Source organism: Eptesicus fuscus, chromosome 12, assembly GCF_027574615.1.
Source record: "Eptesicus fuscus isolate TK198812 chromosome 12, DD_ASM_mEF_20220401, whole genome shotgun sequence".
In the NCBI taxonomy this organism is placed as follows: domain Eukaryota; kingdom Metazoa; phylum Chordata; class Mammalia; order Chiroptera; family Vespertilionidae; genus Eptesicus; species Eptesicus fuscus.
Window position 1 is genome coordinate 70,281,232 of NC_072484.1, and position 24,427 is coordinate 70,305,658.

General features: G+C 44.1%; 1 protein-coding gene across 2 annotated transcripts in view; it reads left to right on the forward strand.

The window, feature by feature from the left end:
* Positions 1-24,427, forward strand: part of PTPRT (protein tyrosine phosphatase receptor type T) — a 929,565-nt gene that overhangs the window by 338,690 nt on the left and 566,448 nt on the right. For both annotated transcript variants that reach the window (XM_054723794.1, XM_054723796.1), the window contains exons 4-5: positions 5,842-5,923; positions 13,412-13,527. In XM_054723794.1, the coding sequence (XP_054579769.1) occupies positions 5,842-5,923; positions 13,412-13,527 (198 nt within the window). The remainder of the gene's footprint in view (positions 1-5,841; positions 5,924-13,411; positions 13,528-24,427) is intronic.

Sequence of the window (24,427 nt, forward strand, 5' to 3'; positions counted from 1 at the left end):
AATTACCTTTTATCCCACAGCGTAATTGCTCTGTGGACTCCTGAAATTTAGGAGTTGCCTGATTTGGATTCAACTGGCCTCGAAGCCCTTTCTCAGCAGTCCCTCAGGCGTCTGGCACTCTGCACTCTGCAGGCTTAGTAACTTCATGCACAGTTCAGGAGGATGCATTCCCGGGAGAGGGCCACTTCCCCTCGGAACTCCACCGTCCCCTCTCTCATCCACCCATCCTCTCAGCTAAGCACCAAACCCTCCTCCATGTCTGCGCAGGCCTCCTTGATTTCACCCTGAGCAATCCCTCCACCAGTTATTACCAGTCATGGCTCACATCATAGTGTCTGCCGAGTGTAGGAACTTCAGTGGAATTTTGGGGTGGGGTAACAAGGGGTAGTCACATGGACAGTCCTTTACTTTCTCCCTGTCCCTAGATCCAGAACCATTCCTGCCTTTCCTCTAATTTCCCATCCCTCTCTCCAGAGCAAGAACAATAGTATTCGTGACACTTACAGATACCTTATCATGTCTACTCTAAGCACTTGAGAATTATCAACTCATTTAATGGAAAACCAGAACATGCTTTCCCATGTTTCTTATGGAATATTACTCTCTCATATTTGAGAAACCAAAACCTTCCCTTTCCTAATGCTTTACAGAAACATTCCCAGGAGGAGTTCTGATGAATGAAAGATACTCTCTCATTATAGAATTCTTATTTCTGCGAAGGAAGAAAAAAAAGAACAGTGAACAAATGTATATTTCATTGTCACACATCCATCCTCCCATGCCAAGCCTTGTGTTCATTCTTGGAATATTTATTAATAATTGTGATATTGGATAGGTACTGGGTGAGGATATGAGAAGCAAAGCATTAGAAGAATTAAGTTAATCTTTGATTAACTGGAATAAAAGCCAGAATTCTGCTTACTCAAGGGTTTTGGTTAAGTCAGAGTTGGGAGGTTTTTCACCAAAGTTCAGGAATGGCCATGGCCGTGTACTGTGAACCAGGAGACCAGGACCTCAATTCTTAGCCACCTGTGACTTCCTGTCTGAGTTTATTCAGCTGGTTCTACTTCGTAGGGCTGTTGAGAGGCCAGTTCAAGATCACATAATAAATGGTCAATATTTCTCCATTGTGGTCAAATATGTGGGCATATTTCTCCATTTGCATTATTTTATTATCATTCTGTTTTAGTTGATGAGGTGCCCCTCTGGTCAATACCCATTATTCTACTGGTATCTTGACCCCAATGGACTGACTCCTGTCCCCTTTAGAATCTTGTTTCATCTGTCCCTCACTCATATTCTATGCTCTCCCCTGATTCATTCCTCTCTACCTAAAATCATGTTCCACTCTCGACCATTCTAAAAAATACATTCTCTATTGGGCTTTTAGCACTTGGCCTTGGGCCCTAGCACTCATCTCTGAACTATCTACTCTGCCTTTCAAGGTGACCTTATCTAGTTCCACAACTTTAAATGACACTTAGATGCCAAAGTTACCACATTTGTAACTCTGGGTCCTAAATTACCCATGAGTTTCAGAAACGGAATGTCAGCTTCCTACTCAACGTATCCATTATGATGCTTAATTGTCATCGCAACTTAATATAGCCACCAGGAAATCCTGACATAGCCGACCTGTGTGCCTGTGCACACACGTTCATCATGTCACTTTCCCTATGTCAGTAAATGACACCAGACTCAGCCCAGAAGCTCAAGCTCTAAACTGAAGAGTCCTCGCTGAGCCCTCTCTTTACTTCACTCTTCTCCTGTTAATCTAACAGTTCTTTTCGTCTCTACCTTCGAAATATCTCTTAAACCACCAACCTTTATTCTGTATAGCCACCACAGTCATAAACAATATCCTCACTTTTTTCTTTTTATTTATTGATTTTAGAGAGACAGAGGAAACGGGGGGGGGGGGGGGAGAGAGGGAGAGAGAGAGAGGGAGAGAGAGAGAGAGAGAGAGAGAGAGAGAGAGAGAGAGAGAGATTTGTTGTTCCACTTATTTATGCATTCATTGGTTGATTCCTGTATGTGCCCTGACCAGGGATCAAACCAGAAACCTTGGCATCAGGATAAAGCTCTAACCAACTGAGCTCCCTGCCAGGGCCCTAAGCTATCCTCATCTTTTGATTGGATGACTACAGTAGCCAAGGGATAGGTCTGTTTGTTTTGTTCATTCTCATTTGCCCACCTGCCAGTCAATACTTTTCCACAGACTGGTCTGAATGATCTTTTTAGAATATAAATTAGAATGTGTCTCTTCCTTGCTGTGAATCTTTCAGCAACTTTGAAGAAAATTCAAGCTCCTGACTATGTCTTGTAAGACCCCAAGTCACCTGACTCCCCTACACTCCAGCCTGGCTTTGTGCTACTCTAGCTTGCTCTGTGTCCCAGCTTCCTTCTTGTGTTCCCAGATCACCTCTGAGCTCTTTGCTTCCTCATGGCCTTCGCACTTGCCACCACCCCCCTTCCTTGTCTGGCCACTTTCATCCTTCTGGTGTCATAGTGATTATCACCTCCTCGAGGTTCTCTCCTAAGCACTCTAAGTAATATAGACCCTCTCCTTAGTTACTCTTAATTACAATATTCTGTTTATTTCCCTCATACTGCCAATCACACAATTAGTTTAACTTTTCATATTGATTTGTTTAATTTCCATTTTCATTCACTAGAATGTGAAATTCATCAGAGCTAGGACCTCAATATTCTTGTTCATTTTTATCACTCGGCATGTATCTCAATGTTTATTACATAGAAGGGTCTCTTTAAATGTTGACTGAATAAATGGATGCACGGGTGAATGAAGACACTTTTCCCGTTGTCAATGGCTTTAGAGATTAGGGAATGAAATGATTTGTGAGCAAGCAATGACAATAGGGTGTGATAGGTGCTAATTGTACGGTGGTACATGATATCATGATAATATAACATGAAGGGAGAAATGCAAATGTACCATAAAATATTTCATTTTTAGTATAAATATAAAATAGCTCATTTTTACTGCAGAAATTTTGGAAAATCTAGAAAAGTATAAAGCAGAAAATAATCATCTACCATAATTTCCCGTGTCATTAAAAAATTGCATTCATAGATTATTACCATTCCGACTTCATCTTTTGTGAATTGCCTGCTGATGTTACTTGCCGATTTTTCTTTGGAGAGTTTATTTATTTTGTTGAGTCTTAAGAATTCTTTACACAAAACAGGTCATTCACCTTTTTGCTGGCATATATAATTACAGATTTTTTTCCAACATGCCATTTGACTTTTAATTTTGTTTCAGACTTTGTTAATATACAAAACATATTTTGACATCATAGTTATTAAGAAGGTATTGTATATTTAAGTAATGCATATTTCAATTTTAAGAAATTGATTTTTAGGCATTTGTCAATTTCTAGATTTAATGAATTTAGTTAGAAAATGTACAGACCCAAACCTATGTGGTTTATTCTTTGATGAGTTGATTGAAATTATACTTTAGTCTGTTATTTGATCTTTGTGTAAATAACCCATGAATATTTGAACAGAAATTTTATTATCTAAATTCATTAACATTTGTTTAGTAAATGCATCATTGTTTATATTATGTACATACTTGATAGATGCATTTTTTTTCTGTTTAATTTGTCAGAATCTAAAACATGGGTTAAATAAGTATAAATGAGTTTTATTTAAACTGTAATTACTATTTGTTTCCATCATTTTCTCCTTTTAAGTCTACTGACTCCTACATTCTTTTTAAAATATATATTTTTATTGATTTACAAGAGAAAGGGAGAGGGAGAGATAGAAACATCAATGATGAGAGAGAATCATTGATTGGCGGCCTCCTGCACCCCCAACACTGGGGATTTTGCCCACAACCCAGCCATATGCCCTGACAGGGAATTGAAGGATGACTTCCTGGTTCATAGGTCGACGTTCAACCACTGGACCACGTAGGCCAGGCCATACATTCTTTTAACTGACCATTTTAGTCCACTTAATAGTTTTTGTTTCCCTTTTGGTTTAAATTCTGCTTTGATGCTTTTACATTATTTTTGCAATAACTGTTTTCTGTTTATTTGTATTTCCCTTTGTTCAACTTGTTGTTCTCAAGGTTCCTGAGTCATTCTGCTTTAGGTATTTATCTGATAGCATACAATTAGGTTTTGTCTATTTGGACAGTCTGAGGGATTTTCTCTATTTTAACCTATTTATATTTGTTGTCACAAATATTCTTGTTACTTTTGTCACTTTTATTATACAATTTGAATAGTTTTATACTGTTTCTTTATAAATGTATTCTCTGTATTTGTTCTATTTTCTTGTTATTTTTTCCTATGGACTTTGCTTTTGGTTTCATTTGAATTACTAAAAGCATAATTAGATATGCAATTGTTGATAGAAAGGCCTTCTGCTGACTTTCTCTCTGCGGGATGAGGCAGCTATCACTTTCATTTCTGCAAACTTTCCCCTCCTTCCTGCACGATTCTGTTTGTTAACTCTCTCTGAAGGACCCTGTGTCTTAGTAAACCCCTCTTCCCCAGTGGTTGTCATGCTGATGCCAGCTGCTCTATGTTTGGTGTGACTGCCATTCCCAAGTCACTTTATGTAATTCCCAGGCAGCCATATGTTGACTTAGGGGAAGCTGCCTCTTCAAAGCCATCACCACCCTCTCCACCAGTTCCCGTGGTGAAGGCAGTATTGTAACGGGCTTGCCAGAGTTGTAATGAAGCTGCTACGGAATTGGTGCTATAGGTGAGAGTGGTATGAGTGATTATCCAACGTAGTGGGGGTACCCCAGGCTTGTTGAAAATATAAGGTGTCCCCAAAATATATGCACACTTTGAAGGATTATAAAGTCAGTGTTGACTAACATACAGTACATTTTCAAAATTAAGTGAGTTATCATCTGTTAAAATGTATATACATTATTTGGGACACCCTATATAGGGAGGTCCAGGCAAGCCTGTAAACTGTGGAAAACTTGAGGCCCAGGGTACCACATGAACCTGAGATCAGGTTTGAGAGGAATGAATTGGGAGTGGGGTGTGGGGTAGGAGGCTGTGCCAATATATAGGAAGATAGAATTTCCACTCTCTGAAATGGAGAAAGACAAGTCTGAGTCTGTGGCTGACGCTGAGTGGAAGATAAAGTCATTAGAGTTAGAGAGGTCAATGGGTTGGTCTGGTTGTCCACATGGCTAGTCATAGCTCCTAGATGAAGGTAGAGGTTGGGTGACAAAGAAAGCCATTAACTGAGCCATAAAATCTCTACTGAAATAAGCAGTTTGGGTGGGAGTCGGAATGGGGAACTAAAAAAATTGTTGCCCTTGGATTCCCAGATACCAACAGTTGTGCAAATTTTGCAAGGTGTTATTAAGAAATTCAGATGGACTGTGTTCCTTGGGGATATAGAATCAAGTCAGGATAAACCCCCTTTTTCTTATGGGAGCTTCCAAGGTAAGTTCCTCCCCCACCCCTCATAAGAAAGTTGGGGTGTGAGGAAGTAATTCTAGTCTGTGTTTCACTTGAAACAACCATGAGAAAGGTGCAGATTGGGGTCTGCAGGCCATATCTGGGTTGCTGTTCCTGCATCCAAGCATTGTTTCTGAAATCTATTAAAAAATGTTCCATGTGGCTGACTTTCCTTTTGCTCGTCACAAGGCCTTTCTACCTTGTTTTGAAAATCCAAGTCAATTTCCAGGAGATCATCCTAGCCTAATATAAGGCCTCTTTGGCCGATTCTGATGGGAAGCAGAATCATAAAGGGTTTTGGGGGGTGGGCATATTCCTACGACCAGTGCCTACAACCATTTCTGTGAAATTGACTCCCGCCCTGTGTGTGTTGCAGGTGATATTTGAATCCGTCTCTTTGAAAGGTCATCCTGGCTACATCGCTGTGGACGAGGTCCGGGTCCTCGCGCATCCATGCAGTAAGTCTGTTCCCTTCTCCTAACACAGCCTTACTCCCCGTCAGACTGGGTAGCTTGGAGGCTGCAACCCCCCTCTTCATTCAGCTCACAAACATATCTCACTCTCTCTGTTTTTTAATTCTTCCAAAGTGCTTACGTACTCAATGCAATCAGTCCTGAATAAATCCATAATTTTGCCGGCCTGTTCCACAGGCAGCACCTCCAGCAATTTGCAGAGACTGGCAAAACATCTTCGTTTGAATCTCTCTCCATTATTAAGGGAGTCTAAAGTCCTGATTGTTTATTAGTGGGATTCAGACCACTGAAGTGGAAGAATTAGAGGGCTTTGGATAGAATTGTGTGCAATTGTCTTTTTTTTTTTTAAAAAAAAAGGAACAACACCAAAACACTGAAGAAATTAGTACACTGTTCACTCACAGGGAAAAGTACCCCAAAGCTATTAATTTTTAAAAGTAATTTTAAATTCACTCATCAGCTCTGTGTAGGCGTAGAGAAAGATTTCTCACAGCGGTTAGTACTTATGGTACAGTGTCAAGAGCCCTCCAGGGCATACCACTCCTCCATGCCGATCAAATTTCCCCTTGAATTTCTCTCCCTTTGCTGTATTTATTGTAAGATATTTGAATGTGTTTGAGCAAGGAGCTGCGGTTCCCAGGTTCATTAAATCTGAGAGGGGACAAGTCCTGGATGTAGGTAGTTGAGATGACTTCATATCCCATGTGGTGGGGGGAAGGGCTGTCATCAAAGGGACATGCTTGGGGATTATGGTAGCCCCTAGGAGGACTCTGGGATGCCAGCCCCATTAGTTAGTGTTCTGCATATTGGAGATTCTCAGCAGCCATCTGTTTCCAGGCAACTCTTAGTAGGGCTCTCTCTACTCCCCCACCCCCCTTATAGCCATGAGTCATGCTATTGGCGATGGTGCAATTTGCTGTTCCCTCAAGAGACATCAAGTGCCCTGTCCTTTCAGTCCTCCCATTTGGGGGCTATTCTCATTTCAGCCCCATCCATGCTGCTTTATTTAAAATGACTCTTCCTACTCCTGCTGCAATGAATGTGTCAGAGCCTTCATTCCCCTGACGCCATTGTTTGACTCATTGCCTTGGAGCACCTTCTCTGGAGGAAATAGGGACAAGTCCCAAAGGGTTCAGGCAAGACAATATTTGGGGTAACTGTGTTGGTGTCTGTGCAAGAGACCCTTCTTTCCCAGAAATCAGCGGGCATCTCAGGAATGCTGAGGTCCTGCTCCACTCTCCATTGCTTTCTCTGGCTAAGGTACCCCTACCCTCTGAGTTACTTTCTGAGTCTTTGGAATTCTCTCTGATGGGTTTGTCCATTCAATCATGCCTGGAAAACGTCTCTGATGAACTAGACTTCATATGGAAAGGGTCCCAGAAATCCTCCCTGTCCCCGCTCTGCAGGGTTTACATAGTGGATATGCAGATGAGTCTCCTTTTCTGGGATTAAGTCTTCCCTTTCCTCAGTTCCTGGCATCAGCATCAACTGCCCATTGGAGAATGAGCTTTGTCCTCAGACTGGGCAACTGCTTGGGGAGATGTCTACTCTGCCTGTTGTTCACTGAACCTCAAGCGTGCGCAGCCATCAGTTTTGAGGCAATCTCTCTGAAACAAGTCTTAGTTTTAGCACCCAGCCCTGCACACAGCCCATCCTCAGAGAGGACACTTACCTTTGCTGCTTCCAGTGCATTCCTGCTCCGGAACCTGTGAGTGAGGTTTGCCCTTGCTCTTCCTAGCAGGTGGTGTTTGCCTCTTCCCAGGAGAATCTGGCCTGGCTCTCTCCCAGGACCCCAGAACTCTGTGCTCTGATGAGAATGTGCCTTCATCATGAGGCTCAACTATACACCTGTCTTTGATCTCAGTCTCAACCACCTTCAAGGTCAGATTGGCGAAGCTCTGCCTTGATTCCCAGCACCGTTCATGGTTTGCCATTGCAGACAAATGTTTCCTTCTCCTAGAGAAATTTCCAAGGGAGAGGGTCCCCTGGAGGGCACATGGATGTCTTTCCATCCCCCAAGTCTCATGGCTCCTCTTAGAATCCTCCTCTTGTTGGGGCTGCTCCTGAATTTAGAATTCTCCTGACAGCCTCGTCCTCCTCCTGCTGAGGAGGTGCATTGCATGGGTTATGGAATTACTGAGAGCCAGTTACCCAGCAAATGGGCCATGGGATATAACTCAGGAAGACGTGACCCTGGCTGAGTTCCTGCATAATGTGCTTCGGCCGAGTTCAGCCTTGATGCTTAGGTGGCTGAAACTTAAACTTCCCAGAAATCAAAGTGTGAGGACCCTGTGATAGTGGTTGGAATGGGAAAAGTTCCATTTAGCTATGTATACATATAATGGCAGTACATACAGTCCTCAGAGATCTGGCCACCACTCACGAGTCATGTGGAGTTGAGCAGAGCCTAGCCTAGGCCCCTTCCCAAGGACCCCTGCTCAGCCCAAGTCCAGTCCAGGTGTCCGTCCATCCTTTCTTTCAACAAGTAGACTTTTGAGCATTAGCTGCGTGTCAAGAACTTTTACTGGACACAGGGGATACCTAAGTGATCAAGATAAGTTAGGTCCTTGTTTTCACAGTGTATATTTAGCAGAGGGGCAGAGGGAGAAAATACACTAGATAAGTAATATTAAATGAGTCACTAATGTAATTTCAGATAGCGGTAAGTGCTATGAATATAATAAAGGCGAGTAACTAGAATATGGGAGGGCTCCTTAGAGTGGCCAGGGGACAAGTCTTTAAAGGCATGATCTGAGCTGCACCCTGAGTCACAAGAAGGAGTTCACTGTATAAGGGTTTGGGGAGGGGCATTCCAGGTAGAGGAAATGGAAGTGCAGAGGTCTTACAGTAGGAATCACTGATGGTGGGGGTATCCTGGGCATTGTGTGCAGGGGAAGTGGTCTGAGCTAACACTGGGGTGGGGGGGGGGGGTGGCGGGAAGCCAGGGCCTGGCCATGCAGAGCCCTGAGAGTCATCATGAGCCGTTTCTATTGTAATCTAAGTATAGGGGGCGCCACTAGAAGGATTTATGCTGGGGATTGATATGATCTCATTTAATTGTTAAAAGATCAGTTCGGCTGCTCTGTGGAAAGCGTTGAAGAGGAATAGAGTCAGGGTATCTATTAGAAAGAAATTTCTGGATTCATGCAAGAGATCGTGACAGCGGCCTGGACCAGGGGAGTGGAGAGATAGCCACTCATCATTCAACAAGTGTTTACTGAGCAGGGACTCCCTGCCCACACTATTCTGGGTTGATGAGACTAAGATAGTTTCATTCTCTGCTCTCATGGGATTCCCTCAAAGTGAAAGAGACTGGAAATGAAACAAATATCAGGTCATTATATGACCTATAGCAGATGGTATATTAGTTTGATAAGGCTGCCATAACAAAACCTCACAGTCTGGGGGCCCAGACAGTTATTTTCTCACAGTGCTGGAGGCTAGAAGTCCGAGATGAAGAGGCAGGTTTGGTTTCCTCCATGGCCCCTCTCCTCTGCTTGTGGATGGAGCTTTCTCACTCTGTCTTCAGTGGCCTTTCCTCTGTGCACACCTGCCCGTGTGCCTGTGGGTCCAGATCTTCTCTTCTCATGAGGACACCCGTCAGATTGGATAGGGCCCTCTTTACCAACCTCATTTCTACTTTAATCACCCCTTTAAAGGCACTCTCACCGAATACAATCCCAGGGTGAGTTATTGAGCATTAGGGCTTCAACATATGAATTTGGGGGTACACTTCAGCCCATAGCAGATGGCAAGCCATACTGTGAAGAAACAAAAAACACAAAGATGGACAGAGGTGGATAGATTATGGGTGCGTTTAGGGGGTAAAGTTGACTGGTCCCATGTGATGGTTCGATTGGGAGCCAGAGGCACCGGAAATGGAGCATTCCCAGCTTTGGGGCTTAAGCCACTGGTACAGGCACAGGTGGTGTGAGTCTGGGGAGAATTGAGTTCTGCCTTCCAACGTACTGATCGTGCTCATGAGATCACATGCCATGCAACATGCTGGTGGCTTCGGACTGTCCATTGGACTGACAGTACCTTTTTCCCGACTCCAGCCTTAATATGAATGCATCAATAACTTCACTCAGAGATTGTTAAACATTTAACTAGATGGAGAAATATGCATTCTCTTTATGTCAGGCTTTTTAATTTTCCACTTCTGTCCTCCAAAACATCATTTCTATTAACATGTGGTCAGCATTTATTATTAAGTATTCCAAAAGTTCCAGGGGGGGTTGGTGCCCCATTTGCAATTGTATTCTTGATCAATTTGAGCTGGAGTTAAGGCTTTAAACGCTTGCCTCGCAGTCTCCAAAACAGTTACGGAAAGATAGGCATACCACTAGAAGGAAATTATTTTCCCTTATAAACCGAAATCTCTCGTCTACATTTTAAAGCCCATTTAACATTTTTTGGGGGTGTTATTTTAATAGTATTCCAGCCACAGTTACCCTCCACTGTTGTTTCTCGGTGTTAGCTGATAGCCGCTGCAGTTGTAACTGTGTACGAGAAATGTCAGCACAATTTTCCACCCAATTTCAAAGTTTCTAACTCTTAAGTTGACTTTTAGAATTTTTTAAACTATTTTTTTTACACCAACCTTGTGGGACAATGTCATTGAACCCGGGGAGTGTCTGCGACACGTTTCTGATGTATGTACTGAGCTTTCTCCTCAATTGTGTGGCTTCCTACTGAGCACTGTCAGGTTTAAAGCACGAGATAAAGGGCAGAATAATATGTCTTCAGATGCTGCAATGACATCTGCAGGAGTTTAAATGTCACCAACATCAAGGCATTTTACCCCAAATGCACAGCAGTTTTCTGATAAGCCCATTCAGCAGGATCCCATTTTTGGGGGGCTGAGTCTCAGTGGGGAGGACGTGTGGAATGCTGGTCTGGATCCTGAGGTCAGCTGTATTTGGGTGAGTTGAAGCTGGTGGGATAATAATGTGGATGCTGGGGGGAAATAACAGTCGAGAGAGCACAGGGCTTAGAAGTAAACTGGGGTTGAGAGGAGGGCCAGAGAGACCAGGAGCTCAGCGAAGTGGACCAAACAGGTCGCCAACGTAAGGAGAATGTCCCCAGAGAGAGATGCCTGTCATGATCTGGGGATGAGACCAGGGCTCAAAGATCAGAGACCATCATTGTTTCGTATTGATGAATGTTAACACTCAGGGCAATTAAGCTTCTAAATTCTCTACCACTGAACCTAGAAGGAAAGGAGGAAGAGGGATAGAAGATGAAAGAATCAAGGCAAAAGTTCTACTTTGTCAAATCAGAAGGTGGGGTCAGAAGAAAGCAGGGACTTTGCTCCAGAGAAGATCCATTTCTAATTGCATAAATCCCAAAGGTTAATCCATTTGCTCAGGGTTCCCCAAGGGTAAGGGGAGGCATCCCGTTATAAAGCCTAATGCAAAGCCTCCCAACACTACAGCTAAGATTCTGAGTTCCCTTCTCTCATGGGGTAGATGTTCCCTTTGCCCTTTAAACCTGTGGCATAAATGGGCTTTGGGCTCATGGAACATATTCCCATGTGAAGAATTGACTTGAACTGATAGTTCCAAAAATAACTGTGCAAATTATATAGGAGAGCAGAAAGGAAACAATTCCAGACAATCAGAGCAGCATGACATGTGTCAGGTTGACTAGATGCGAGGAATCTTCAACTCCGAGACGCTCATAGGAGAGGTCTTCCTTGGGCCCTGGACTGTTGATTCCACTCTAGCCGTGGGTCTGGAAGGTAGCACGAGAGGGTCTCTGAACTATTGTTATTTGTTAAGAAAACCAGAGCAGAAGGTATATGTTTTTGCACAAGCATCTGCCTAATCTCACCAAGGTTCTTAGTTTTGCTGAGCTTTAGAGGTGGTAACGCAGTTTGGTAGACCAGATAGTTGAGAGGGTGAGGCGATGGGGACAAAATGTAAGGAAAGTGATCACTGGAGATAAAATATTTGGGAGCAATGAGAGGAGTCTGGAGAATCAGCACAGCCTTTCCTGTGAGCCCTTTCTTTGGATCCTAGGGTCCAGGTGACACCATTAACCTCCCATTGCCCAGGAAGCAAGAGAATGTGCTCATTAAATAGTGATTTGGGGCTAACATGGATCTGGTCTGAATTCTGTTTCTGTCGTTACTGCTGTGTCGCTTTGAGCAAATTAAACTTGGTGAGCCTTGGTTTCTGCTTCTCTAAAAGGGAAATAATATTAGTGTTTGCTTTACAGGAATGGTATGAAGTTAAATTAGATAAAATCTCTAAAGCATTTATCACAGTACTAGTACCTGGCATTGTAGGAGCTTTCAAATAAATGACATTATCATTATTATTTGTCTCTCTGGATATTTGACTCGCTCTGGCAAGTAGGCCCTTTTGTACCTCCTTGATCCCCTTAACAACCCTCCCCCCTCCTTGCATTTGATCCCATTCTGGAAGTGGTCGATGTGATAAGGACCCATGGCATTTTTGTACCTCATTGAAGAAACTCATTCTTCTAGGCATAGGTTATCAATCCACTCATCTTTGAAGTGCTCACATAGGTGAGAACTTATCCCCACAAGAAAGGAGATGGACCCAAGTCACCCACCATACGTTTAATTCTAGAATTGATCGCTTATAGACCCCGATTTCTTTTGAAAGTCCTTTCTTCTGTTATGCCAAGTCCCCAAAGTAACTTCCCATCTCCTTCTCATCGTTCCAAGACACCGTAGCTTAGAGTGAAGAATGTAGACTGTGAACGTTGTTTTGGGTTTTCTGTGCCTCAGTTCACTTACTGTGACATGGAGATAATACCACCAACTGCATCGGTTTAAAAGAGCTACTGTGTAGACACTGCACATGACACCACTCACAGTCCACCTATGGGAATGAAAGCTGCTAGCATTCTGCCCTGCCCCCCCGCCCCCCCCTCCACACACACACACCTTTTCTCTCTCCTTCCCTCTCTTCCTCCTCAGCATCTTCATTAGCAGCAAGGCCAGGTTGGAGGTCTGAGGCCCAAAGGTACTTCACTTCAGCTTTCTTCTTTCTACCCACCCAGGCTATAGGAGGAATTTTCTATGGTGAACCCCTCCCCCAATTTCTTCTTCCAAACATGGCAGTATTGCCCAGCAGTTCATATGGATTTGAGGTCCTCAGAGACCTGGATTTATGGCTTATTTCCCCCACTTTCTGGCTGTCTGACTGTGCCAAATCATGTAACCCCACTGAGCCTTAATTTTCTGACCTGAGAAATGGAGATACTGCCCACCCCATGGATTTTTGTGAGATTTTAGGCAAGAGGATGCATGAAAGCTCTCAGAACAGACCCAGCTCATAGTAAGCGATCCATCAACAGTAGCTCCTCACTGAGCCAGGCCACTTCCCAGGAACACATTCCACCCTGCCAGGTGTCTGTGCTGAGCTGCCAGGTGCCCACAGGGAAGGTGGTTCCCACTGTTGAATTCTGTTCTCATGTGCTCTCTGGTTTCTCTCTTAGGAAAAGCACCTCACTTTCTGCGGCTCCAAAATGTGGAGGTGAACGTGGGTCAGAATGCCACATTCCAGTGCATTGCTGGTGGGAAGTGGTCTCAGCATGACAAGCTTTGGCTCCAGGTAAGGATGGGAGAGGCCCCCTCCTCACACCTTAGTAAGGGAAGAATGTACCTGCTGTGATGAAGGAATTGGTGGGGAAGGGGAAGGGATAGTTTTTAAGTACCTCTGCTCCTTAGATGATATTTAGCATCCATGGTCTTATTAAATAGCAACTAATTCTATTATGTAGGCACCAGTGTACCCTTTTACAGATGTAGCGACTGAGGCTACAAACATAAAAGTGCCAGATCAAGACCTTCCCAAACTGCCACCTCACAAACTTTGTCCTTTAAGCCCCGATTCCCAGGGCGAAGGCAAACTGATATTTTAGATTCCGGGTATGTTTGCATTTTTGTTTGACTTTTAGAATCACTTTGTCAATGTCTACAAAAAAACCGGTGGGCTTTTGATAGGGACTGATTGCAGCAAATCTGTAGATCACTTTGGGGAAAACTGATATCATAGCAACAATGAGTCTTCTGACCATGAACACGATGTATATATCTTCACTTATTTAGTCTTTAGTAATTTTACTCAGCAAGGTTTTGTAATTTTCACTGTGTACAACTTTTGTCAGACTTATCCCTAAGTATCTCATATTTTTGATGCTACTTAAAAGACATTTAAAAAAAAAAATCTCAATTCCTGATTTTTCATTACTAGTATATAGAAATCCAAATGGCTTTCATATACTGATCTTATATCCTGCAACCTGTTAAATTTAGTATGACTATTTAAATAGAATTAATTAAAATAAAATACAAAACCCCGTTGCACCAGCCACATTTCAAGTGCACTACAAGTCGCCCTGCTGGACAAATGTGGGCACTAGAGCATTCCTGACATTGCAGAGAGCCTTACCGGAAAGCATAGCTCTGGAAAGATGGCAGCTTACAAGAATTGCTTGTAAGATGCTGACTCCAGTTCCCTCCAGCGTCATGTGTTAAAAGACCTCTGTCGTTTCTTCGGATGGCCATAACTTGGATATTGGTCCCTAACTCATGCCCAGCACACTTTGATGGACATTCATAGTTTTGCTTCTCTTCTTGGACTTGAGCACATTTGGAAAATCTCCGGGTGCAGAGCGCACCTAGGGACTAGCGGTTCTTCCTTGCTCCTTAGCAGGACAGTAGAAGGAAAATGACAGCGATGCCTGCCTCTCCTGCTCCCTTGGGCCGCCTACTGACCACAGGAGAGCATAGCGCACTTCCACGTGTCACTCAAGTCTTACATGGTGTCATTCACTCTTTTCATTGTAATTAGTGTTCAAGTGCATCAGGCTCCAAGGAGCTATGTCATTTCAATGGCATTGCTTGAGCTGAGTCTTGGGAAAGAGAGGGGACAGTCACAATACTTTCCCATCTTTATTTGGCTTTCCTAATTATTTTATGATCAATGTTGCTGCAGTTCCGAGTTGCACACCCTAAGCCTTGAGTCTATGGGTGGAAGGATGTTAAAGCAGAATGTAATTGAAGTTTTGAAGAAAATAGGTGGGAACATGTGGCGTGGCGCTCTCCCTCGTCTGATTTATCTACTTTTCAGTGTAAGCCAAATCCTATCTCACAGAATGCTTTCCAGGTGGCTTACAATGGCACATAAAACGTGACAAGATAGCAGAAATTAAAAGTGAGGCGAGATAGCAGGAGAAGAATATGGTGGAGCTGGAAAGAATGCTAACACGGTGTTTCTCCACGTCCGCCGCTTACGTGGGCCACAGCAGCGGAGCCGCCGACGGAATAAAGGCAGCTTGTCAGATCGACAGTGCCCAGTGTCCACGAGATAAACACAAACCAATTGCTTGGGAAAATTCTAACTGTGGTTCACACGGGCCAGGCAGGAATTGTTCCCAGGAGTCCTCATAAAGAAACAGCCCGTGATGTAAGGAACTGCGCTTGCCGCTGCGGCCTTATTGAGGGCACGCGAGTGAGTTGCTTGGGCTTGTTGCACATAATTTGCTTGGCGTAAAGGCAGCTCGGGGACGTGGCTGAGGAGAGGGGGGAGGGTGGGCAGTCGGATTTGACAGAGGTCCCTCGCTCTCTGCTGATCCATCTGTGTCCTGGGATTCTTTTCTTGTATCTGGTGAGTGAACAGATTAAATATCTCTTTAAGGAAACCTCCCCAAATATTGTCTCCCTCATCTATATTTCAGGAACTATTGGGAGGCAGGCAGTTTCCATATGCTCTCTGGCAAATGCCTGCTTGGCTAGTTAAGTCCAGAGTTCTATCCAACAGTGTCGTTGGAAATAGGTTAACATCTTTCTACACCTGCTGCCCAAGAGACAGCTGCAGCCTGGATCGGAGACGGGCTGAGGCAGTGGCAGATTTCGCATGCAGTTTTCCTATGGATTTGTTCCAGCACCTAGAGGTGCAGCCTACAGACTCGCCCAAGTTCTGTTCCATTTAACAGCGCTGGGGCGACCGAGCCTGAGAAGTTCCAAAGGAATTGAAATAGACACATCGTGACCAAGAGTCTCCACAAGACACCCACCGCAGGTCTAACTTTCAGCAAGGCTATTTCCTGCTGTCGCTTCCAAGATAAGCCGAGGAATCTCTGAGTCAGCAAAGGCAGAGACCTTTTTATCCTCCAGTTTTAAGTCAGGGGAATGAAGACACTTTGTTTCCAGAATAGCATGCCAGTGGCCCTTCTTTCCGGCAGTGGTTGGGGAGCAGTCAGTGGGTGGGCTCACAGTTTGGGATAAATCCTATCACCCGTGCTGTACAGAATGCTTGCCTTCCTTTCCACAGAGCGGGGCTCTGTAGCCTGCTCATCCTTAAATGGGCTCAGGTGATAAATTCAGAAGTTAAAAAGGAAGAGCAACCTGTACCCCTGCTTTACACTCTCCTGGAAACTCAGTGTGCTCTTTAGGAGACCCCATCTGCTGGAGCTGGCTTTCACGGGGTTACAGCGTGAGTCCTGCCTACGAATCCATGGACAGAACCGTGCACATGTGCCTAAAACAGCTCTAGTCCTGCAGGGAAGAGGCCGATAAAGGCCCAGTACAAGTTACAAACAGCTCGCCTTGTTCTGCGATGACTCCTCCTGAGGTGAAGAGTACGCACAGTGAATGGTGCGCGTTCTGTGGCCTCATTCATAACTTGCTTCTTTCTTGTGGGATACTTGGGTCAGAAGGACCCAAACTTGCACGTTTGCAAGCAACTTTTCAAGCACCTAGACAGTGTGCATTCTCAGTAGACTGTCTAGTCTAAGCTTTGGGGAGCCGTTAGAGAAAGAAGAATACTATGCAGGCTAAATAGGCGTAACTGGACGGCCAGGAGGAGCAGTGTAGCTCAGGAACGCACGTGGGCACGTTTCCTGGAAGATAATTTGGCAGTAGATCTCCAAAGCCTTACATGTGCACATCCTTCCAACAAGTGATTGTACTTATGGGAGTTTACTCAGGCAAATAACCAGAGACAGGGAGATTATCTGCCAGTGTGTTCAACAGGATGAAAAACGGAAAACAACCCACGTGTCCAGCAAAAGAGACTGATTACGTAAATGCTGGAATGGCGTCATTAAATTCCGGTTATAGAACCCTCTCTAATGACATTGCCACCGTATGTATTTAGGTGAAAAGAGCAAGTTTTTAAAACAATTTATATGGTCAAGGTATTCATTTTTATGAGCAGACAAACATATACAGCAGTCCCTCCTATAGGCACAGCTTCAGCTGACTGTGGTCAACAGTGGTCCTAAAATATTAAATGGAAAATTCCAGAAACAGACAATTCATGCGTTTTAATTAGTATGCCTTTCTGAGTAGTTGATGAAATCTCGAGCGTTCCTGCTCTGGCCCACGCAGGCTGTGACTCATCCCTTTGTCCATCATGTCCACGCTCTGTCCGATACCTCACCTGCTAGTCACTCAGTAGCCACCTTGTTTATGAGACTGGCTGGCACAGCATCACAGTGCTTGTGCTTAATAACACTGACTTTACTTGGTAATGACCCCAGAGCTCAAGAGCAGTGATGCTGGCAATTTGAATGTGCCAGAGAGAAGCCATAAAGTACTTCCTGAGAGTGAAAAGATATGTATCTGTGAAAAAACGTAGTGTATATAGGGTTTGATATTATCCACAGTTTCAAGTATCCATTGAGGTCTTGGAACTCATCCCCCACGGATGTGGGGGAACTACTGTACTGCATGCTTTTTATTTTCATCTCTATTCTTTTCTATTTTATCTAACTACACTAAAATGAGTGTAGGTAACTAATATAAAGAGAAAAATGCGATTAAAATGAGAAAAATGGTCAAGAATATTCTAAGGATGGCAGGAAGCCTTAGCAGGGCGTTGGGATAGTTCATTCCTCAGTGGGGGTAGCACAGGCCCCCCCTGGAGGCTACAGGTAAAATGACCCTTGGGTTTTCCCCACACCCTCATCACCACCATCAGCTACTCTCTTTTATAAAAACACACACACCATGTTTTTATAGATTTCAGAGAGAGGAGTGGGAAAGAAATTGAAAAATCAATCATGAGAGAGAATCATTGATCAGCTGCCTCCTGCACACCGCCTACTGGGGTTTGAGCCTGCAACCCAGGCATGTGCCTTGACTGGGAATCAAACTGTGATCTCCTGGTTTATGGGTCTATGCTCAACCACTGAGCCACAACAGCCAGGCCCATCAGCTACTCTTCATCCATGAGGGGATTTAGAAATATTTCATGTGTCACCTGGTCTTTATGGAAGACCGTGGCCCAGAGGGGCCTTGCTCACACTTCTCAGAGGTTCCAGAGGAGACCCTATCAGCCCCATTGCAGGACTAATTTCCAGGCACCCCTACAAAGGACTTGCTCCACCAGGGGATTTTACAACAAATAACATTTGAAGAGTCCCAGAAATAAGGCCATGTGTCCAAATGTTCTGCACAGATCTCAGCTAGAGCTACATACGTGTTTAGACAAATCACAGGCATTGAGCAGGGTGTTCACACACCCTAACCTGGCAGGAAAAGGATCCTGCCGCGTGAGCGCATCAGCTGCACCACAGCTACACCAGGCTGAGGAGATAAGAGGACACATTCATCCTTGCTGCGGCCCAGTCTCCCAGGAAACCCGTTTTCTCGCTCCCCGCAGGGCGAGAGCTGGCTCCCAGGGCTGTGAGTGTTCTGGAAGCAGCTCCTCCTTCTGCACCTATACCAGGTGTTCCTTGCATTGTGGGACTTCTGTTGAAAACCTAGTGGTCACACCATAGCCAAACAATAATGATAAATTAATGATAATACTCATTCCGGCTGATATTTATTGAGTGGTCACACATATGATGTATTTAATTCTCATAACCCATAATTCATGTAGATATTATTTCTAACCCGTCGTATAGATGAGGGGGCTGGGCCTTAAGGGGTAGACGAGAGGCACAGGTCAGAGTCACCCAGGTCGTGCCTGGTGGAGGCAGCGTTAGGTGTTGGCGTGTGTCATATTCCTAAGTCCTGGGCTCACCCTTCCATGCCCACCTCCTGGGCCCGTCACCTTGTGTCACCACTCCAGCCTTTCTTTCCATACAGATGGCTTTCTATTAAAATAAGTCATCTGTTTAGCACATACTTCCATGCCTCTCATTTGCACTGTACTAGATACTTAAATAGAGCTGAGTTTCTCAAATCTACATAGTCAATGAAATAAAAATACCCTGGGAATATTTTTCAAGTTACTCCCCTCTAGTTGCCTTCTTACTTCTCTTCTCCTTTCTTAGCCACATTTATTAAATGTGATGTCTGCACTTGCCCCGGGGCTTTCTTCAATTCCCACCTCTTCCCAGAGTGGCCCTCACGAAGAGCACTGTGTTTTCTTTGTTGCTAAAGCCAAGGGCACTTGTTATTATATTGTTATTATTATTCATCCTTATATTTGATTCTTTTAGTATTTGATGATGCTCCCCCCCCCCCTTGAAAGTCTTCCTGTACTCTTTTTAATTAAAAAATTTGTTTAAAAAATTTGTTTTTATTGATTTTAGAGATAGAGAAAGGAAGAGGGAGATAGAAACATCCATGAGAGGAAAACATCAAACAGTTGCATCCTACATGCCCCAGCCTAGAACCCAGGCATGTATCCTGACTAGGAATTGAACCAGTGACCTCTTGGTGCATAGGACAACTGAACCAATCTGCCTGGCTCTTCCTGCCCTCTTGATTCAATGACATCATCTCTCAACAACTATGAAGGGGCCTGAGATTTACCTTATTTGCAGGCTTATGAGTTAGGCTGTGAGTTTCATAGATGTTGGCAGGAGATGTGAGTCTCCTGGGTCAGAGACAAAATACTTTGTTATTCACCCACCTCAAGCAGCGTGAGTTTCATGTTTGCAATAGTTTTGTTTTGTTTTGTTTTTTTTTTGTCCCCCAAGTGCTGCAGGGATGATGTAGGGGTGGATCTAGGTGGGGCCTGAATACAGTAGGTCTGTGTCATGGCTGAGGGACCCTGTCTTAGGAAAGTCCAATCTTTTATTAATATCTTTTTTTCTTTGTCATTTGCATGGAATTTTTTTTTCATCCCTTCACTCTCATCCTGTGTGTGTCTTTTGTTCTGAGGTGGGTCTCTTGTAGACAGCATATAGTTACATCATGTTTTTGTATCCATTCAGCTACCTTATATCTTTAAATTGGAGCATTTAATCCATTTACATTTAAGGTTATTATTGATAGGTACTTGTTCATTGCCATTTTAATTCTAGAGGTCTATGTTTCTCTCTCTGTTTCTTCTTCTCATTACAGCAGTCCCTTTAGCATTTCTTATAATGTTGGGTTGGTGGTAATGTACTCCTTTAGCCCTTTTTTTTTTTTTTTTGTCCAGGAAGCTCTTTATTTGACCGTCTATTTTGAATGATAGCCTTGCTGGATATAGTAATCTTGGTCTCAGATCCTTGCTTTCCATAACCTTGAGTACTTCATGCTATTCCCTTCTGGCCTATAGAGTTTCTGATGAGAAAGCAGGTGTGAGCCTTATGGGAACTCCTTTGTAGGTAACACTTTGCTTTTCTCTTGCTGCCTTTGATATTCTCTCTTTGTCTTTAATTTTGGGCATTTTAATTATGATGTGTCTGGGCATGGGCCTGTTTGGATTCTTCTTGCTTGGGGTTCTCTGTGCTTCCTGTACTTGACTTTTTCCTTTACCAGGTTAGGGAAGTTTTCTGCCATTATTTCTTCAAATACGTTCTCTCTCCCTCTCTCCCTTTCTGCCTCTTATGGCACACCTGCTATTCTAATATTGTTACATTTCACATTGTCCCATAGCTCCCTTAAGCTGTCCTCCTGTTTTTTCATTGTTTTTTTTTTCTTTTGGGTTCTCTGAGTGATTTTTTCCACCCTATCTTCTAATTTATTGATTCGATCCTCAGCTTTCCCTAATCTGCTGTGTATTCCTTCCAATGTGTTCTTTATTTGTGCTGTCATTCTTTATTTCCGACTATTCTTTTTTCATAGTTACTATATCTTTTCTCATGCTGTTGAGCATCCTTACCATCATTATTCTGAACTCTATATCAGATATATTTCTTATCTCCATTTCATTTATTTGTTCTTCTGGAGAATTCTCTTGTTCTTTCATTTGTGGGTTGTTTCTTTGTTTCCTTATTTTGGCTGCCTGTTTGGGTTTGTGACTGTGCATTAGGTAGATCTGCTACATCTCTCAATCTCTAGTACAGGACAGTGTCAAACACTATTTCTGACTAATTAGGTTAGGCAAAGTATCAAAGCCTCCAGAGATGCCTCTGGCTGAAGACTGATAGGTTTCCTCTTGATCTGCCCTCAGGCAACCATCCACAGGTGTGACAAGGTTTTTTCAGTAGGGTGGGGTAATTGTTTCTGCCTAGAGGCTAATTGTTGTTCTCAGTCTTATAAGGGGCAAGGTGTTTTCCAATAGGGTGGGTTAGCTATCATCGCCACAGGTAATGCCACCTGTAATAGCAGTTGTCTATGTGAGAAAGATGACCTCCACAGCTTGAGGGAATGATTCAGCTCAGGAAACCCTGGAGTCTGCCTTCTGAGCTCTAACCCCAGAGTCCTTTATCCTGGCTTCTTCTCACCCAGCTCCAGTCCACTCTGCTGTCCCTCTGCCAGAGCACAAGGTGGGTGGCTCCACAGGGAGTTTTATGCATTGCCCCTTTAAGAGGGTGCCTGAATTTCCAGCCATCTCTCCCTGGCAGACAGCTACCCCAATGCTTTTCACAGCCAGATACAATGTGGGTACCCTTCTTAGTTCTGGTGCTCTCGGCTCTGGCCCAGCTCAGAAATTAGACCCCAGAGTTCTCAGTGGCAACTCCCCACAGCTGTGCTATCTCTCCAGAACTTCAGCTGCTGTCTGTAAGAGCCCGGCCAGCCCTTTCGTGCTTCCACCCTTCCTACCAGTCTCTGTGCCACTTTTGGTCCTCGGTTATCAGGTTCTCTCCAGTGAGTCTTCCGTTGATTATTCAGTAAGTTTTTCTGTATTTTATCTATAATTCCAGTTTGGACCTGGGAGCATGTCCGTGCAGCATCCACTTACTCCACCGCCATTTTTAGCTTCCTTTTATTAATGTCTTTATTGAGATATAATGTACAAACCTTTAGTTCCGAAAGTCTACAGTTCGATGGTTTTGGTGTATTTACAAAGCCACGGCACCACCATCGTATGCTTTGTCTTTCCTTCTTTTCACATGATGAAAAAACAACCCCTTTAGAACAACCCCGGGGCTTTGGGTTTCTAGAAGGTTGCATTCTCTCAAATTCATCTGCTCTGGACGCCTCCCCCTCCTCACTCTGTGCAACTCATCTCTGAGCACCCTCACCTATTCTGACCTGGAAATCCCCCCTCTCCACTCATTCTTCCCTCCTTCACTTTCTCAGACCTTTGCATCCCTGTCTTCCCTCTGCCCATCCTCAGTTTACACATTTCAGGTTTTGGTTCTAGCTCATCTGTGGCCACAGTGCACAGGAGCTTGGAGAGAGTGTTGGGCAAGGCTGACCTGCTTCTTTCTCTCAGAGTTTTCCTTCTGGAAGACTTTAAGCAACTAATCACAGACTTAAACATTTCATTACAAATGTGACCAGGCTACCAGGGGCCAGGGAGTGGGGAGAGGGTCTGCTGAGGAGGGAGGAGGGAGAGCGCGGAGGATTATGCATACTAGAGAAGTGCTCCAGGGAGACGTGGCCTTTGAGAGAATTCTGTGAGGTGAACTGGAAATAGTCCAAGAGAGAGTGTGCCACTTTGGGAGATGGCAGGTGGGCAGGCCCTTCACCACCTGCTCGTCCTCTTGGCTCAGGGCTATGGCTCGGCTCCCAGGGGCTGAGGCCAGGACCCTCCTGACTCCGCAGGAACTGTGAACCCAGAAACGAACCCCCAGTGAGCAGCCAGCCAAGCATGCAGTGGGCCCTAGGGAGCGCTTCAGCACAGCGAATCAGAAATGATTTATGTCCACTTAGATTTCTCTTAACTTTTAATAAAGAATAATCAAAAGCAATTCTCTAGAGACTGCCAAAGAGGTACCGATATGGTCTTAAGAGAATCAAAGTGCCAGGCTCTAGCAAGTTCCTAAATGTCACGCCATTGAAACAGTATGACTCGAAGTGAAAAGAATATTCATTATGAACAAATTGTGGGAATTTTGCCTAAATATTATTTAGCCAGGAGATTTCTGGAGCAATCAGAACAATTTTCAGCTGCAAATGCTGGGCCTTATTTTACTTTTTTTTCTTTTTTAATCCTCACCTGAGGATATTTTCCCCATTGATTTTTAGACAGAGTGGAAGGGAGGGGGGAGAGAGAGAGAGAGACATCTATGTGAGAGACACATCTATTGGTTGCCTCCTGCACTGGCCTTGACCAGGGCTGGGGATCGAGCCTGCAACTGAGGTATGTGCCCTTGACTGGAATCGAACACAGGACCCTTCAGTCCACAGGCTGGTGGTCTAACCACTGAGAAAACCAGGCTGGGGTTACTTTTTTAAAAAATCATGGAAGGCTTCCAGGAAGAACCTGTATTAGAATAGTGCCTGAGAATCGGCATGTCAGCACGTCCCCGGGTGCCAAGGCAGGAGCCTGGAGACCACATCTTCCTAAGAGCATTGCCCTTTCCATGCCAGCCTTGTTTTCCTCCAGGAAGTTTGGTATTTCAATACTCGACTTTATGTTGTACCCTTTATGCTGTTTTGTTGGAATCTTCACCCAGCCTGTAAATTCCTCTGGGCACAAATTATACTTTCCACACGCTACACTCTCTCATTTTCTGTTTTGTTAAATAATGAGTACATTTTCAGTGTGATTCATAATAGAATAAGGAAAGGGGAAAACAAATCTCAGACTACTGAGCCTAATAAGCAACATCTGCAAGTGGATATCAGCCCAGGCATTCTCTTAAAAATTTCCATTTCTAACAAGTTCCCAGGTGATGCGGATGCTGCTGGCCCAGGAACCACCCTTTGCAAAGCACGTGCCTCGGGATTTTAAAAGCATCAACTGAATTCTGTCATGTGAGCCAGCTAACGCAGTGCCAAGCACAGACTGAGCCCTTGCAAATGTGACTTGTACTAACTAAGTGCTCAGACAAATCTCATTAAGTTAATACACTTATCAATCCCAGTTATGGGATGCTATGTGTGGGAGACAGGGTGCCTTTTCAGAGGAAGTCACGGGTTATTTCAGGGGTGCTCAGCTCCCCTACCATGTCAGTGTTCTGTGGAGGTCAGCCCCGCCCCAGTTTTTAAAGACATCGATTTCAGAGCAGACTACCAGCCAATAAGGCAGTGGCTCATTGGATTTTAGGACATCCCTGTAAGTCCTGTAGGGGGAGGCAGAGAGAGGGGTGCTGGGTAAGAGGGATGCTACCAGTGGTTTTTCTTTTAAGTTTTTAAAAAATATATTTTATTGATTTCAGAGAGGAAGGGGAGAGAGAGAGAGATAGAAACATCAATGAGAGAGAATCATTGTATGCCTCACAATGGGA